The sequence below is a fragment of the Phoca vitulina genome, unplaced genomic scaffold, assembly GCF_004348235.1.
Source record: "Phoca vitulina isolate PV1807 unplaced genomic scaffold, GSC_HSeal_1.0 scaffold2, whole genome shotgun sequence".
Classification (NCBI taxonomy): Eukaryota; Metazoa; Chordata; class Mammalia; order Carnivora; family Phocidae; genus Phoca; species Phoca vitulina.
In genome coordinates, this window is record NW_022589705.1 from 87,252,250 (window position 1) to 87,268,069 (window position 15,820).

The 15,820-nt window shown below is 42.2% G+C and overlaps 1 protein-coding gene across 7 annotated transcripts in view; it reads left to right on the top strand.

Annotated features, from left to right (window-relative positions):
• Nucleotides 1-8,744: 8,744 nt before the first annotated feature.
• UBR4 (ubiquitin protein ligase E3 component n-recognin 4) overlaps nucleotides 8,745-15,820 on the top strand; it is a 131,881-nt gene continuing 124,805 nt past the window's right edge. For all 7 annotated transcript variants that reach the window (XM_032392514.1, XM_032392520.1, XM_032392546.1 and 4 more), the window contains exons 1-2: nucleotides 8,745-8,977; nucleotides 15,652-15,749. In XM_032392514.1, the coding sequence (XP_032248405.1) occupies nucleotides 8,802-8,977; nucleotides 15,652-15,749 (274 nt within the window). In that variant the 5' untranslated portion in view covers nucleotides 8,745-8,801. The remainder of the gene's footprint in view (nucleotides 8,978-15,651; nucleotides 15,750-15,820) is intronic.

The following is a 15,820-nucleotide window of genomic DNA, read 5'->3' on the forward strand; positions in this document are numbered from 1 at the left end:
AAACTTAAAAAAAAAAATTAAAAAAAATTTTTTTTGATAGATGACATTACTCTTTTGGAATGGGGTTAAATAGTAATGTGTTATGCCCCACCCTCCTTCCTCTTAAAATTGTAAATTTAGTGATTTAATACCACTTTGGGAAGAGATTACCACCTGTTCCCCTCCCCTCCTCCCCCCCAACAAAGAAAGGTGAGTAACTTAACATTGCAGATAACATGGTTTTACTGTCATAAACTGTGGGTGGCTCTAAGAGACAACTGACCCTGCCAATTTAATAGCAGAACAAGTTAGAGGTAAACTTTCCTGAAACCCACGTAATGTTTGTTACCAGTCCTCTACAATTTATTTTGCTTACAGTCCACAATTCTGAATTGTGAGTTCACTCCTTTGCCCTTTTTCTGGGGAGTACAAGGCCTAATTCTAGGAGCACGGGAGCACCTGTAAAACTGACAGGCATCCCTGTGACCATCTGTTTAGCCATAAATCCTGGTCTGACTCTCTCGTTTTCATTCGAGGATGTTCCTTCTCTCACCAGCTTCAATGATTGCTCAACTAGGTAGCCCCTTGCTTATCTGGCCCCACAGAATAGCTGTGCTATTATTCAGCATCTCACCCGGTCCCAAAAAGCACTGGGCACAGCTGACACAAGGCAAATGATAGACAGTAAGATACAAAGAAAACTAACTGGGTGAAAAGACGGTAACGAGGAGAATAACCAACAACTCAGGAGATGGGTTGAGGCAGATTTGTGGTGGACACCCCCATATATATATAATCATCTTCAACCTACTTTGAACTCGATCCCTAGATTAAGCCAGGCCAGCAGAGAACTAGCTGTGCATCTAGGCTGAATTTGGGGGTCATATTTTGTCATAGCCCATCCTCAGAAATGGATTTTACAACTTGTATTGAGTCTAAGAGATGTTGCTAAGGGCACTGTTGATCATATTACCTACAGGACCAATGAGAAATTCCTTTCTGGTCACAGCATCAGGAATAGTTGTCAGGATCCTAAGTCACTTAAAAAAGTCTCTTTTTCTTGATTTTAAATAGAACATGCTTATTATAGAAAGAGTTAAAATACAAAAATTACTGCGGCCTAGTACCGACATTACTCATATGGGCACTGATAGCCTGAGTTTAGTGTTCTTGTAGACAAACTCTTTAATGGAATCATGCTATTTGTTTTTTTTTTTTTTTCAACCTAATGCATTTTGAACATCATGTATTCAAAAAGATGCCTTAAATCCTTTCTGGAACAAAGTATGACAGAAAAAAATACTCAGTTCCTGAAGTATGTGTTTGAGACATTTATTTATTGATTGAAAGATTTTATTTGTCAGAGAGAGAGAGAGAGCAAGCACACAAGCAGGGGGAATGGCAGGCAGAGGGAGAAGCAGGCTGAGCAAGGAGCCCGATGCAGGACTGGGATCATGACCTGAGCCAAAGGTAGGCCCTTGAACCGACTGAGCCACCCAGGCGTCCCATGTTTGAGCCTTTAACGGAAGTCACTTCAACTCTCTGAATGTGTTTCATTGCTTGTGTAGGGGGACAGGTTCACAGTCTGGACGGTGTCCATAACTCAAAAATTTCAGATTTTTAAATTTCACTGCCCTTATAAATTGCTATTCTTTGTCAGAGCCCAGCACATAAGCTACAATGATCAGAATCATCCCAAGACTGACTGACTGATTTCTGCTCATTTAACATTTTAAGTCCTGAATCTCTTGTCTATAGGTTATATTTGGAATGCTTTCTTCTCTTCTCCAGATCTGGTGTGTCTCACGTCTAAACTCCAGAAAGCCTCCTCTGTGGATCCCGGCTGCCCAGGATGCCTGAGTTGCCTGGCTGCTAACCACACAGTTGCCCCCACAGAGGCACCCTCGCATTTTATTGTTTCAGTCGTTCTGTGTCTCCCAGAGGTCGTTAAACTGTCTTCTGAACTCCCCACAATCTTAAGCATGAAGCTGCTCCCCGACAAATAGTTCCCCAAGTGGGTACAACACCTCCTTCATAGAGGAAGCCTTAGGACATTTGTCCCCAGTTGTTAAAATTTCTACAGTGCCTTTGGTGACTTAGGAATTGTATTTACTGAAATGCCAAGAGGTAGACCTACTCATCTTTTTCTGGAGGGCCCTGGAACAAGCTCCAACAAACCCTATCTAATACCTAAAACAAATGCTCACAAGATCAATATGGGAAATGAGCTTTACAAAACCATAACTTCTATTTTAAAGGGAAAAGTATTGGGGCGCCTGGATGGCTCGGTTGGTTAAGCGTCTGACTCTTGGTTTCAGCTCAGGTCATGATCTCGGGGTCCTGGGATTGAGCCCTGCATTGGGCTCTGTGCTTAGCACAGAGTCTGCTTGTCCCTCTCCCTCTGCCCCTCCACCTGCTCACTCTCTCAAATAAATTTTTAAAAAAAATTTAAAAAGGGAAAAGTATCTTTTTGTTATTATATTGGTATGTACTTATAGAAACAAAATAAAGTGATTACATAGGCTCAAAGTCCAAATAGGCTTTGGAAAACTTTTTTTTTTTTTTTTTTGATTGATTTATTTATTTGACAGACACAGCGAGAGAGGGAACACGAGCAGGGGGAGTGGGAGAGGGAGAAGCAGGCCCCCTGCTGAGCAGGGAGCCCAATGCGGGGCTCGATCCCAGGACCCTGGGATCATGACCTGAGCCGAAGGCAGACGCTTAATGACTGAGCCACCCAGGTGCCCCGGAAAACACTATTCTTTGTAACAACTACCTTAATATTCAAAATACTGAGTTATTCCATAACTCAACTCAAAAAGTTGACAACATCCTGTGCACTTTTATTGTTCATAAAATGTAAACTGAGAGATACCATCTACCTTTCAATAACGAAGGAGATGCTGGTACTTTGTATGAACTGCTTCAAATTGATGTAGTTTTGGAATATAGGTGAGGTTGATGGGGTAAGGTCCGGAGCCAACCACCAAGAAAGAATTCTTGAGACGTCTTTGGTGCAAAAAGGTGATTTTATTAAAGCACAAGAACAGGACCTGTGGGTAGAGAGAGCTGCACTGGGGTTGTAAGGAGCGACTGATTATATACTAAGGGGTTGGGGGAGGTAAGGAAAAAGAGAGGTGTCTAGAGGACTTTCATATCCTAAAGAAGACCCTCAGGATACTGGAGATCCTGCTATTATCAAGCTAAGTTTGTTTTTCCCTCTAGCAAAGCATTAAGACAGTTGGAAGTTTCCTGGATGAATGTCACACAAATCCCACCCAGGAGTGGGAGGTGGGTGGGTGGGGAGTGGTCGGGGAGGTTGCAGGGTGTCAGCTTGTGCTTTGCCCTCAGCTAGCCTTCTGCTCCCTCATCAAAATTTGGTCTCCAAGTGCTTTATTTAAAAAGACTATTTAAGAAAAAAAAAATTAATGCCCAAAACAGTAAGATGAATCTCTCCTCAAAACCTTCCCCCATTCTCTATTTTTCAGAGGTCACCACTGAATAATTTGGCATGTGTCTCTCCAGATCCCATAATATTCTGCAACTTGATTTTATCACTTAATGTATCACGGAGAGCTTTCCATATTAGCAATATGGATCTCCCAAACACTTTTTTTTACGGTCACAAGGTTGAAATTCTTAAGTGTTATTCTATTAGCGATTTTTATGAGATCAATCGAATGCTCTTTCAGGCAAGTCTATTTTGTATTCTTTAGACCATCATTCCAGTAAGGATTTATAACGTAAAGGATGTGTGCATGCCCTCTTCCACTTAAGGCACTAGAGTGTGACCTTGAGACTGACCTCCAACCAAGAAGCCATTTTTCCACTAACACTGAGGCTTATGTAAATTTCTGATCCATGATACTGAGAAGGTGCCTTTCCCAGTATACAGACTGATGACATTTAGCAGGGTATCTTTATAAAATAGCCACAGATTTATATGGAAGCACACTCTGTCTACTATCACCTCACACACAATCGGAATGAGTGAAAGTCAATAAAGCAAACTAAAAATGAGCATTTCAAAGGCACGTTTACTCATATAAGTGCCTTTATTCTCTACAGTTTTGGTGATGTATATTCCATGTGCTGTCACACAACAAGCTAGATTAGAAGACTGACAAACCAGATTGCCAGTTTATAGATGACAATGAAGACGATAGTTGTGAAAAGGAGAATACTTATGTCTGCTAGTTGGAATGCATATCCTATAAAAAAGCTTATATAATAAGTTAAAATGCTATTATAAGCTTGTTTGGTTATTCTGGAGTTAGAATAGAGGATGTGATATTATACACATGGTTTTATTTATTTATTTATTTTTTTATTTTTTAAAGATTTTATTTATTTGAGATAGAGAGAGAATGAGAGAGAGAGCATGAGATGGGGGAGGGTCAGAGGGAGAAGCAGACTCCCCGCCGAGCAGGGAGCCCGATGCGGGACTCGATCCAGGGACTCCAGGATCATGACCTGAGCCGAAGGCAGTCGCTTAACCAACTGAGCCACCCAGGCGCCCTATACACATGGTTTTAATGATAGGCATGCTTCTGCTATGAGACCAGAATGTTCATGTCTGCTGACCAGGACAGCTCCCATCCCCTGTCCCCTAACAGTGCTAAAGGATACAGTACAATCATTTGACTCCACTTTTTCTAGACTTTTAAGTATACTTCTTTACTTCTGCTAAGTGCCTGCCACATATGTCATTATATTCAAATCATATTTTCCTAATCACAAAGTATTTACAAACTGGTTTTTTAAACTTTTTATTTTGACGCAATTTCAGACTTAGAGAAATGTTACAAGAGTAGTACAAATAATTCTCAGATACCCTTCACTCAGATTCCCCAGATATTAACATTTTTCCACATTTGATTTATCCTTCTCCCTCCTATCTCTAAATCTGGTGGTCTAAAATTTTGCTGAGTGTAAATCCTAAACGATGGCAATGGTAGGTCTGAGGACTACAAAAGTCATTTTACAAAACAAAACTCTTCTTCTTTTTTTTAAAGATTTTATTTATTGGGGCACCTGAGGACTGGGACTCGATCCCAGGGGGGAGTCTGCTTCTCCCTCTGCTCTTGCTCTCTCAAATAAACAAGTAAGATCTTAAAAAAAAAAAGAGAGAGAGAGTGAGCAGGGGGAGGAGCAGAGGGAGAGAAGACAAGCAGACTCCGTGCTGAGTGCGGAGCTCAACGTGGGGCTCAATCCCAGGACCCTGAGATCATGACCTGAGCTGAAATCAAGTCGGTAGCTTAACCAACTGAGCCACCCAGGTGCCCCTAAAACAAAACTCTTCTGATATATTTGCGATCTTATGTAAATTATTTAGGTTAAGCTGAATTAGTGTATCTATCTAAGCTTCATTTTGTAGAAGTTTGGCAGTCAAGCTTTTATTAATTAATTCACATTGGCTGTTACTGAACAGTATTGCAAATTTGGATGTTCACCTTATAATTTTAATCATTTCAATTGTGCTCTTTTCTTCCTCAGTTTCCTGTAAGTCTTGCTTCCTGCTATTCTGTAAAACTGACCTTCTATTCTAGTCCCTGCACAATTGCCAAAATTGCAAGAAGGCTGCAAGGCACATTTTCTTCGTTTTAAATTCATACCATATAAAATGCAGTATTATGAGAAAAATAATCAATACTTGTGGATTACAAATGACTATCATATTACTAAATTAAATTAGGCTTCTAATCTATTTCCTTATATTATTTTTTAAAAAAGATTTTATTTATTTGTCAGAGAGAGAGCACATGCGCACAAGCAGGGGGAGCAGCAAGCAGAGGGAGAAGCAGGTTCCAGGCTGAGCAAGAAGCCTGACGTGGGACTCGATCCCAGGACCCTGGGATCATGACCTGAGCCGAAGGCAGACACCCAACTGATTGAGCCATCGAGGTGTCCGTATTTCCTTATATTACTGATGTAAAAAAAAAAAAAAAATCTCCCTTCATTGTGAGTTACCAAAAAGGAGCTGCTTTCCATTAGGAGTTTCCATAAAATATGCACTATTGGTTCTTGTAACTTTGTAAAAGCTCAAGAACAGATTGATTTCTGTTGGCCCCTGGGAGTTAATACCTGTGGTTTATTCAAGTAATGAATAACACACAATACCTACTAGGATTTATTTCAAGCAACTCTTATCAGATGGAATTTTTTTGAAATAAAAACTGCCAATATTTCTGGCTTTGAGGTTTGTGGAGTGACAATGACCTCTTGTTGTTGTTTTCACTTTATTTTTTTAAAGAGATTTTTAAAATTTTATTTATTTATAGTAAGGGGGGGAGGGGTGGAGGGAGAGTGACAGAATCTTAAGCAGGCTCTACACTGAGCACAGAGCCTGATGGGGGGGCTTGATTTCATGACCCTGAGATCATGACCTGAGCCAAAATCAAGAGTGGGACGCTTAAGTGATTAAGCTACCCAGGTCCTCCTTGTTTTTAGATTGAGGTATAATTTTTAACTAACGTGAATACATCGTAAGTATATAGTTGAATGAATATTGTGTGTATATTCATGTAACCCTGACTCATGTCACGATATAGAACGTTTTCACTCCCTGCCGGTTTCTCCACACTTCCTCCTAGTCTGAATCCCCACTTGAATACCATTCAGTCATGGCTGCTTAATTTTTTTCTTTCACTGCATTTCTTGTAATATGATCATATGTCTCTCTTTTGTAAGTTTTAAAATTTTAGTTCCTTCCCCAGCCACTTGGGCTATTAGAAGGAAACGAATATTTTAAATCTTCAGTTAATAATTCATAAAAATTACTACTCTTTAGTTTCTATCTTATTTTCTGGACTAGAGTATTAGAAGCTTGTGTTTCCTTTAGAAGTCTTTTTTAGTCCCCATTTATTGTGTTCCTTTCTTATCTAAATTTAGAATGTAGAGGGGCACCTGGATGGCTCAGTTGGTAGAGCATGTGACTCTTGATTCCATGGTCCTGAGCTCAAGTCCCATGTTGGGAGCACAGCTTATTTAAAAAAAATTTTTTTAGAATGCAGATGCCATTCCAAATCTTTGTAGCAACATAAGAACAAATCTCCAATACTGGAATTGATGTGGTATTTATAAAGAAGGATCTTTTTTTTTTTAAAAATATTTATTTGAGAGAGAGAGAATAAGGGGGAGCAGCAGGCAGAGGGAGACAGAGAAGCAGGCTCCCCACTGAGCAGGAAGCGGGACATGGGGCTAGATCCCAGGATCCTGGGATCATGACCTGAGCCGAAGACAGATGCTTAACGGACTGAACCACCTAGGCACCCCTGTAAAGAAAGATCTTAACCTGGATTGCTTTCTCCAAATCTATGAGCGAGAAATATTAAAAAGTTATGTTAGTTTACATACAGGAGCAAATTTCCCTGTGATATTCTGCATTTGACTTTTTTACTCTCTCTCTTCCAGCCGCAGGTGGAGGGGGAAGGAGGGGGGCAGGAACATTTGATCTTCTATTATTTCCTGAAACCTTTCTAAGAGAACCTCTGCAGATTAATTTTGTCCTTGGGTAAAATAAAACGAATGTCCCAAGAGCCACTCTAAAATTTTAAGCCTTCTCCGTTAGGCCTGGTTCAGTATCTTAAACTAGTGCAATAATTACTGTGTTATGGAAAGGCTTCTTTCTCGGTCTTTAACTTTTTGTATTTTTATGTTTAAGAAACTTGCTGTTGTCATTATTATCCCCTGAGAAAATAAAGGAAAATCTCCACGGTTATTATTAAAGACTCGTTTTCCTCCAAGAGTAGCAATACCTTGACTTTCCTCGAAGAGTCAATACCTTGACTGCATTTTATCCCTAATGTAAAATAGCTCTTTTCTTACTACAAGTGCAAATCGATCATCAGGTACCAATTTATTCATGAGTTACGCGGGTAACAAAAGGAGGTCCTCCAACACTTGGGGAAGAATTTCAGGGCTTCAGGGTTATCAAACCGTCCATAGTTCTTGCGAAGATGTCTTTATTTAGGTGGGCTGTGGGTCACAGGGCCTAGGGCTTGACGTCCTCCACTGACACACCTTCCACTCCCCAAGAATGTCTTCGAAGCACGCATGCCTTTCCTTGAGTCAACTGTCAAGTCAAACTGCTTTTCCCTCTTAGATCTGGAACCCAGATCGCTATATCGGCAAAAAGCCCGTTATTAAAGCTAACAATCTTTCTTTGCTGGTAGAAAAACGGGGAAAACACAACCTGCCGGGACAAATTGCAGAGAGCAATGTAAAATGCGAGCTGGTAATACTAGTGAAGGTAATGAAAACACAAGAGGGATTTGGGCCAGAATTAAGTAAGACTAGTGACTGTCATAGCGAGAGGTGGCGTGGGGAGTAGAAAGTTTTGTAGACTATGTACGCTGTGGTATCACTATTGGGGGGGGCACTCGGGAGAGGAGGAAGCGGGTGAGTGATCCGACTCTCGTCCTTAGCTGTCTCGGGCCGGGACCATTACATGCGCAGATGCATAGCCTGTTCCGCTGTCCTGGTCTTGCCAACTTCAACCAAATCCCAACTCACCTTTCCCCGATGCCCCGAGGCCCCATCGCTCCCACCTTCAGGAACGACTCCCAGCGCGCAGGCGCTCCCCCGCCCTCCTCCGAAGGCGTAAATCCTGCGCAGGCGCAGCTCCTCCGGCCGGCCTCCGCGCCGCGCCGCGCCGCGCTTCTCCTGAGAGCTGAGGGAGGCCGCCCTGTGCTTCGCGTGTTTTGCCCGGCGACTGCGTCGCGCAGTCTGACGCGCAGATTGCGTCACTTCCGCCCCCTCCCGGGAGGCGGTGCTGGGCCGGTGGCAAGCCCCCGAAGGGAGCCGCAGTAGTACGACGGAAGATGGCGACGAGCGGCGGCGAAGAGGCGGCGGCGCCGGCGTCGGCGCCAGGGGCCCCGGCGACGGGGGCGGACACAACCCCGGGCTGGGAGGTGGCGGTGCGGCCCCTGCTGTCCGCGTCCTATTCCGCCTTCGAGATGAAGGAGTTGCCGCAGCTGGTGGCCTCAGTCATCGAGAGGTACCGGGCGGCGGCCCCGGCGAGGCGGGCGTAGGGAGGGGGAGGGGAGGTCGTGCCGGATCGTCTGGACCCGCTTCCCAGGCCGCTTTCTGCTGCTTGGCGACCCCCGCCCCAGCCGCGGCTTCGGGGCTCCCCGATCCAGGCAGACGAGGGCTTGTCCGGGGCTCCTTCCGCCGGTCCATGTAAATTATCTGTGCCTCGATTTCCCTTCCGAGGAAAACTTTTGAGGACGCCCTCTTGAGAGGGCGTGGCCGGAGCCGTTTGGGAGTGACTTTGGGACGCTTCGCGCTCTTAGGGGAATGTCCCCGGGGCTGCCCCCTGTGTTAAGGTCAAAGCACTGATGAGTTTGCATTTCTTGACCGCGCTCATCCCCCTAGCCTGGGCCAGAGCGGAGCCTGGGGTTTAAATTGGAGATGTGCCACATAATTTAATAACGGTCTTTCAGTGGTGCTGTAATCACTGGGGGCACGTGCTGTTTCTGTGACTGAAGCCACTAGTGACCACTGAGGACTCTCTTTTCAGGTTGCACTTAATGTATATTGCTACTGTAACGGTCTTTGGTGAAACCATTTCAGTGTTAGTCTGAGGTCATTTTCCCACAGAAACAGTGCCCTCGCTTGCGCGCGCTCTCTCACGATAAAGTATCTTCAGACTCTCTTACAAACGGGGTCATTTATTGGTTTGGTATTAAATCGCTTTGTCATTTTGTCCAGAGTTCTTAGATCGTGATAGTTGTGTTCATACAATGCCATGATATCGAATGCCTGTCTTTTCCTGACTTAACCTTGCTCAGAGGAGCCTTTCATTGGTTTAATGGTCGACGTGCTTTTAAAGGCAGTCTCACTTTTATTTTACTAGTCAAACCTTACTTCAACAATCTGCAATTGCTGACTGGGTCATTTTAGCTTCTTGCGAACAAAGGTAACAAGGGTATATCGTAATGTTATCCAGAAGGTTAGAAATTGCTATTTATTACTCAAGGGAGGCCCATGACTTGACAAATTGTTTATTGTAGTGCCTCTTGTTAGTGCCTCTTGTTAGGTTTGTGATGCTTTGGATACATTTTTTTTTTTTTTGAAGTTACAATAAAATATCGGCTGTGTTTGGTAATTTCACAGTTAACTTTACAGATGGGTTTTCCTATATAATTATTAAGCCAGGAATGTTTTAAAGATGTAAACAAGTATCAAGATACTGCTCTCAAGTTATGTGGCCTCTTTTTTAACTTTTTTTTTTATTAAAGATTTTTATTTATTTATTTGACAGAGAGAGACACGGCGAGAGAGGGAACACAAGCAGGGGGAGTGGGAGAGGGAGAAACAGGCTTCCCGCTGAGCAGGGAGCCGGATGCGGGGCTTGATCCCAGGACCCTGGGATCAGGACCTGAGCCGAAGGCAGACGCTTAACGACTGAGCCACCCAGGCGCCCCTCTTTTTTAACTTTTTAAACATTTGGTTCTGTGGTATTTTTCCTACATTATACTCATCACGTGACTTGTGATGGACAGTGTTCCACTCTAGAATATTTGCTTTTATTTATTTATTAATTTATTTATTTCAAAGATTTTATTTTTAAGTAAGCTCTACACCTGTGGGGCTCCAATTCTCAAACCCAAGATCAAGAGTCGCATGCCCCACTGAGCCAGCCAGGCACCCCTGCTTTTATGTTTTTATGGACATGACACCCTCCCATTCATCCAGTATTCCAGATCCATCTTTTTAAAACTATAATGGCTTAGCAATTCTGTCCACCTTGTAGAAGGAGCCAAAGCCAAATACATCAAACTAGGTTTGAATTTTGCCAAATAAGTGACAGTGCCCTCTCTTGCACCCTGAGGTAATCAAGAGTTGCCTGTGTTTGTAGATACTAGTAAGAACTCTTCACGGTTTAGAAAAGATATCCAAACTAATGGGTGTTTAGTAACAAACACTTTTATTGTAAGGCAAGATCCCCGAAGTCTTGGTTTGGTTTTGTTGCTCAATTCACTTTGAAAGCTGGTTATACGTCCTCTTTAGGCTCTATGAGAGGAATATGATCCTAGAAAAGTTTTCAGAATACCTGGCTTACAAGTTCTTTACAGTAAAAAACAACCAAACATACTAGTGTTCAGTTTGGTATAGAGCAGAGGTCGGCATGCTTTTTTTTTTTTTTTGTAAAGGGCCAGAGAGTAAATATTTGCAGGCTGTACATTCTCTGTGTGGATTAGTCAACTCGGTCATTGTATAGCAAAAGCAGCCTTACACAATACATAAATGAATGGGTGTGGATGTGTTCCAAAATCTTATTTATGGACACTAAAATGTGAATTTCATATATTTACGTGTCACAACATAGCTTAAAAATTATTTTTCAGCCATATAAAAATTGCAAAAACCATTCTTTTTTTTTTTTTTAAGATTTTATTTATTTATTTGACAGAGACACAGCGAGAGAGGGAACACAAGCAGGGGGAGTGGGAGAGGGAGAGGCAGGCTCCCTGCTGAGCAGGGAGCCCGATGCGGGGCTTGATCCCAGGACCCTGGGATCATGACCTGAGCCGAAGGCAGACGCTTAACCGACTGAGCCACCCAGGCGTCCCAATAAATAAAATCTTTAAAAAAAATGAAATGAGGGTGTCAGAACTGTGGAAGTATTTCTTGAATATAGAGTTATGGCCATCGAATACAGGACCAGGTCAGAGTCAGCACTATACAGGTGCTGTGGTGGGCTTTGTTTTGTAGGTAAGGTTTAGGTGCCTAGGCTGCTACTTTACTTCTGGGGTTGCTGCTCCCATTTGGGGTTCCCTTTCTGTTATCATGACTGCCATGTTTTTCTCCCTTGCCTCCAGAGACCTGTTTTTCTATTGCAATCTACTACTCTCTGCTTCCCTTTTAGATGTCCTGGCTCCGTCTTTGCCCGCTCTTCCTTCCTATCTGACAGCCTGCTCATCCACTGAATTCCTCCCTGTTTGACCTTCGGGGATGATGACTTGCCCTGAGACTCCTCCGTGCTCCACCAGTCCACTTGCCATCTCTAGTCTTTCATACCTTTATAGTTGGAATTGAACTTTGGGTTTGAAGAAAAGGTAGATAACAATTTCTAGGTCTAGATCCTGTTTATTAAGTTTGACTTTGTAACCAAACTATGAAACAAAGGAGGAATAGATTAACATGGGTAAACTGGGAAGCATAGTTTCAAAAATGTCCTTCGATTTTTAAAAGAAAAACATACCTAGTTTACTTAACAAGAAATGCATTTTCATTTCTACTGGCCTTTAGCTAGTATGTCTTTTAATAGTAAGGATTGAAAATCTTTACAGTGCCCTTACTTTTCCAGACCAGAAATGGAGCTAGAATTAGCTCAATGGAGCACATGCCATATTTGGGATTAATTAGTATAATTGCTGAATGTAACCTTATGGTTTAAGGTACCATCAAATACAGAATTACTTTCTTAACTCTGTGTAAGGGGCACCTGGGTGGCTCAGTCGGTTAAGCATCTGCCTTCGGCTCAGGTCATGGTCCCAGGGTGCTGGGATCGAGTTCCGCATCGGGCTCCCTGCTCAGTGGGGAGCCTGCTTCTCCCTCTGCCTGCCGCTCCCCCTGCTTGTTGTGCTCCCCCACTCTCTCCAACAAATAAATAAAATCTTTAAAAAAAAAAAAGATTTAACTCTGTGTAAGATATGTTGGTGTCCATGATTGTCATTGAACACTTTGATTGACTCTTTGTAGATTACCCCCCCAAATAAATAAATAAATAAATAAATAAATAAATATTAAAAAAAAATGCCTCTTTCCCATGAGCCAGTCCTTCCTAGGCTGTCCTGGCCTCCTCAGTGATAAATCTCTTTCAGCCTCTGCCTCCTAGGTGTTCGGTAAAATTTAGGCCAGAGAGACCTACTTGGGAAGGTGGAAGCTATTAGAAAATCTCTATTAGATAGTGTTCGGTCGTTTCCTAAATATCTTGAAAGGGAGAAAGGGATACACTAATGTCAGTCTTCTGAATTTACATGCTGTAGGACAGAAGTTCATGATTGACCTACAGGAAAAAAAAGCCTGCCACCAAGTGATAGAGTGTAATTGTGAGATTAGTCCTCATGGCTGGTTAATGTCTTAGTGTCACATTCACCACAAGTTTGTCAAGAGTGAAGGAGGTATCTGAAAGCTTTTAGTTCTTTGGTTAAACGTGTGTTACTCTGTGACATACAGCAGATGTTCAGTAAGCATATATTTTTTAATGCTTTTATTCTTTAATTGTATTCATTATGCTTCCTTGTTTCCTGATTGTGTCATGAAACAGGCACAGTGGATTCTGTTCTTGGGGGTTTATGACTCTGATGAAGGGAAAGGAGTGTGTGGAGTTTCCATAGTTTAGAAAAAAGATATAAATAGTGTGGTATCTAAGGGGGAGAAGGAAGGTGAATTTGTAGTCTTTTATTTTGTCCTCTTGGAGTTACACCTTTTCCTAAAAAAAGCAGAGATTTCCAGACCTGAGCCAGTTATTTTTTACTTACATGTCAAATTGGATTTCTGTGACTGGGCTGCGTAGCTGCTGTTTCCCTTTGTACTCTGGCTCACATTTATTTTGTATGGGATATAAATGTTTCAGATTCCCTGTCTTTCAGCAGTATTTCAGCCCCAGTGGTGTTGTGGTTGGAATGTTTGTTAGAAGAAGCAGATGTTTGAGGAAGATAGCTTGACCGCCCAGAGGAGAGAGATATTTTTACCTATAAGTCTTATTTTCCTTTCTCTAGTTATATTTTCCTGCAGTTCTTCATTCTTCCCCATTCCTACCTAACTTCTTGCCTTTTGTCCCATTTTTTCCATTTCTTTGCGTCTTCTGGTATCTTGGTGTTTTTCAGATTCTTGGGGAATGAGGGTGGCAGCAAGTCTTCATTAGGTAACTCATACACACTTGTTTCTTTAAAATCAAGAGATATGGTATTGTCCTTTGGGCCACATGTCCACATGTCTACTCCCTCCTTCCAAGTCTTTACAGATTAATTTCCCCAGGTTTATCCTTAGTTGCCCTAAGCAAACTGTTAAGTGGAGCTTGAGAGTGCTCCATTTTTTTGTATGCCAATGCCCATCTTTCCCCAAAGTACATTCTTGTTTTTTTATTGGAATGAGGCAGTTGTGCATTTCTAGGGCAGGAAAATCACAAAGGGGCAACATTGAACCAGGCAATTAAATGAGTTTATTCTTGTATTTTGGATGTATTTCATTATCTGAATGGAAATGAAAACAACAGAATCCTTTGGGTGGGCAGTTTTTCTCTTAGTTCTGGTAAGCCCGTTCAGCTGAAAAACATGGGGATAAGCAGCTCTGAACTTTTGAAATAAAACAGAGAAGGTAAATGACTCAGTAAAATACATCAAATTACAGGGTGGAAAAACCTTAGAACAATGACTAAGAAAATACAAGGGTGGAATGAAGGAACAACTAAGTATATGAGGTGGAAGTAGGAGATTTAGTAGGGAGTTTTCTACTGAGTAGGATATGACCTTATACCAATATGATGGCCACCAGAAACTGAGTGTTACTTAGTGTTTAAAGGTTTTTGTTTCCTCTTTTTTGTCCATCTGACAAATAGAAATGATCCTTGGTGGTCAGGAAGACCCTTGCACATCATAGATGCTCCATAAATATTTTTTCTTGGTAAAGCAGTTATTCCGAGATAAGGAACTGATCTTTGATAAATCCCCATTTATCCTAGATAAATCCCCACATAGCAGAGTGTTTGCAATGCCAGACTCTTAAGTGCTATTTGAGGTGATTCATCACTCACACTGGCACCTCCCCAGTGTTGAACTTGTCTTTTTGGCTCTTGTGTTGATTTGGCAAGTGGAGAGATCCTGACTGTGTACATTTCCCTTCCTAGGCTGATACTTCTGTTTGGAGAATTAACTCACTGAGGAAACTGTTCAGCCACAGCCTTCTGTTCTTTCCATTTAATAAGATACAGTTTGTTTTATTTTGTTTTTATTGTCTTCTTGTTTCAGGGGTTGGGGATTAGCATCTGATTTGCTAGAATGACATACATGTATAGCTTTAAGACAGTTGGGCTCCAGATTTTCACAGAAGAGGGCATTTCCTCAGCTTAAGATAAGGGATATGGTTAAAATCCCTGAATTTGTTGTGATCTAGCTATGTCCTGGTTGGGGGTTGGGGGGCGTGGGGAGACAGGAAGACTCTGATACCTGGTGAATTTTGGGTTTTAGCATTGATCAGGTGATTTCTCCCCGAGTTGTTGATTCTTGCATTATGGACTGGTCTTATTTGGTCTTCAGCATGGGTTACGATGACTTGTATTCCCACTAACAGTATTTTGAGTGTTCTGGTCTACTCCCTTTTTGCCAGCACATGACATTATTAGCTTTTGGTCTTTGCCAACCAGTAATGAAGGACAGAATGGCATCCTGTTATGTTTTAACTTGTACTTCTTTAATTCTAAGTGAGTGTGAAGATGTTTCCTACCTGTTAGCCTTTGAAACTCCCTAAGCCTGACACCTTGAGCAAGGTGCTTGCTTTTAATTTGCTAACCTTCACTTTCTTGATCTTGAACATAGGGATGGTAACAGTGCCTCCCAAGTGGGGCTGCTCTAAGGATTAAGTATGGTAATGCCTGTAAAGGGGTAGGGTATCTGGCGGATAGGAAGCACTAAATAAATGCTAGTTGAATTATTTTCTTTGCAGTGAATCTGAAATCCTGCACCACGAGAAGCAGTACGAGCCCTTCTACTCCTCTTTTGTTGCACTTTCCACACACTATATTACAACAGTTTGCAGCCTCAGTGAGTATTCCACTCTTTTCACTCCCTTCTGAGGGCTTGGGGATGGGGGGTGGTTGTGTCTCCTCTTTCTA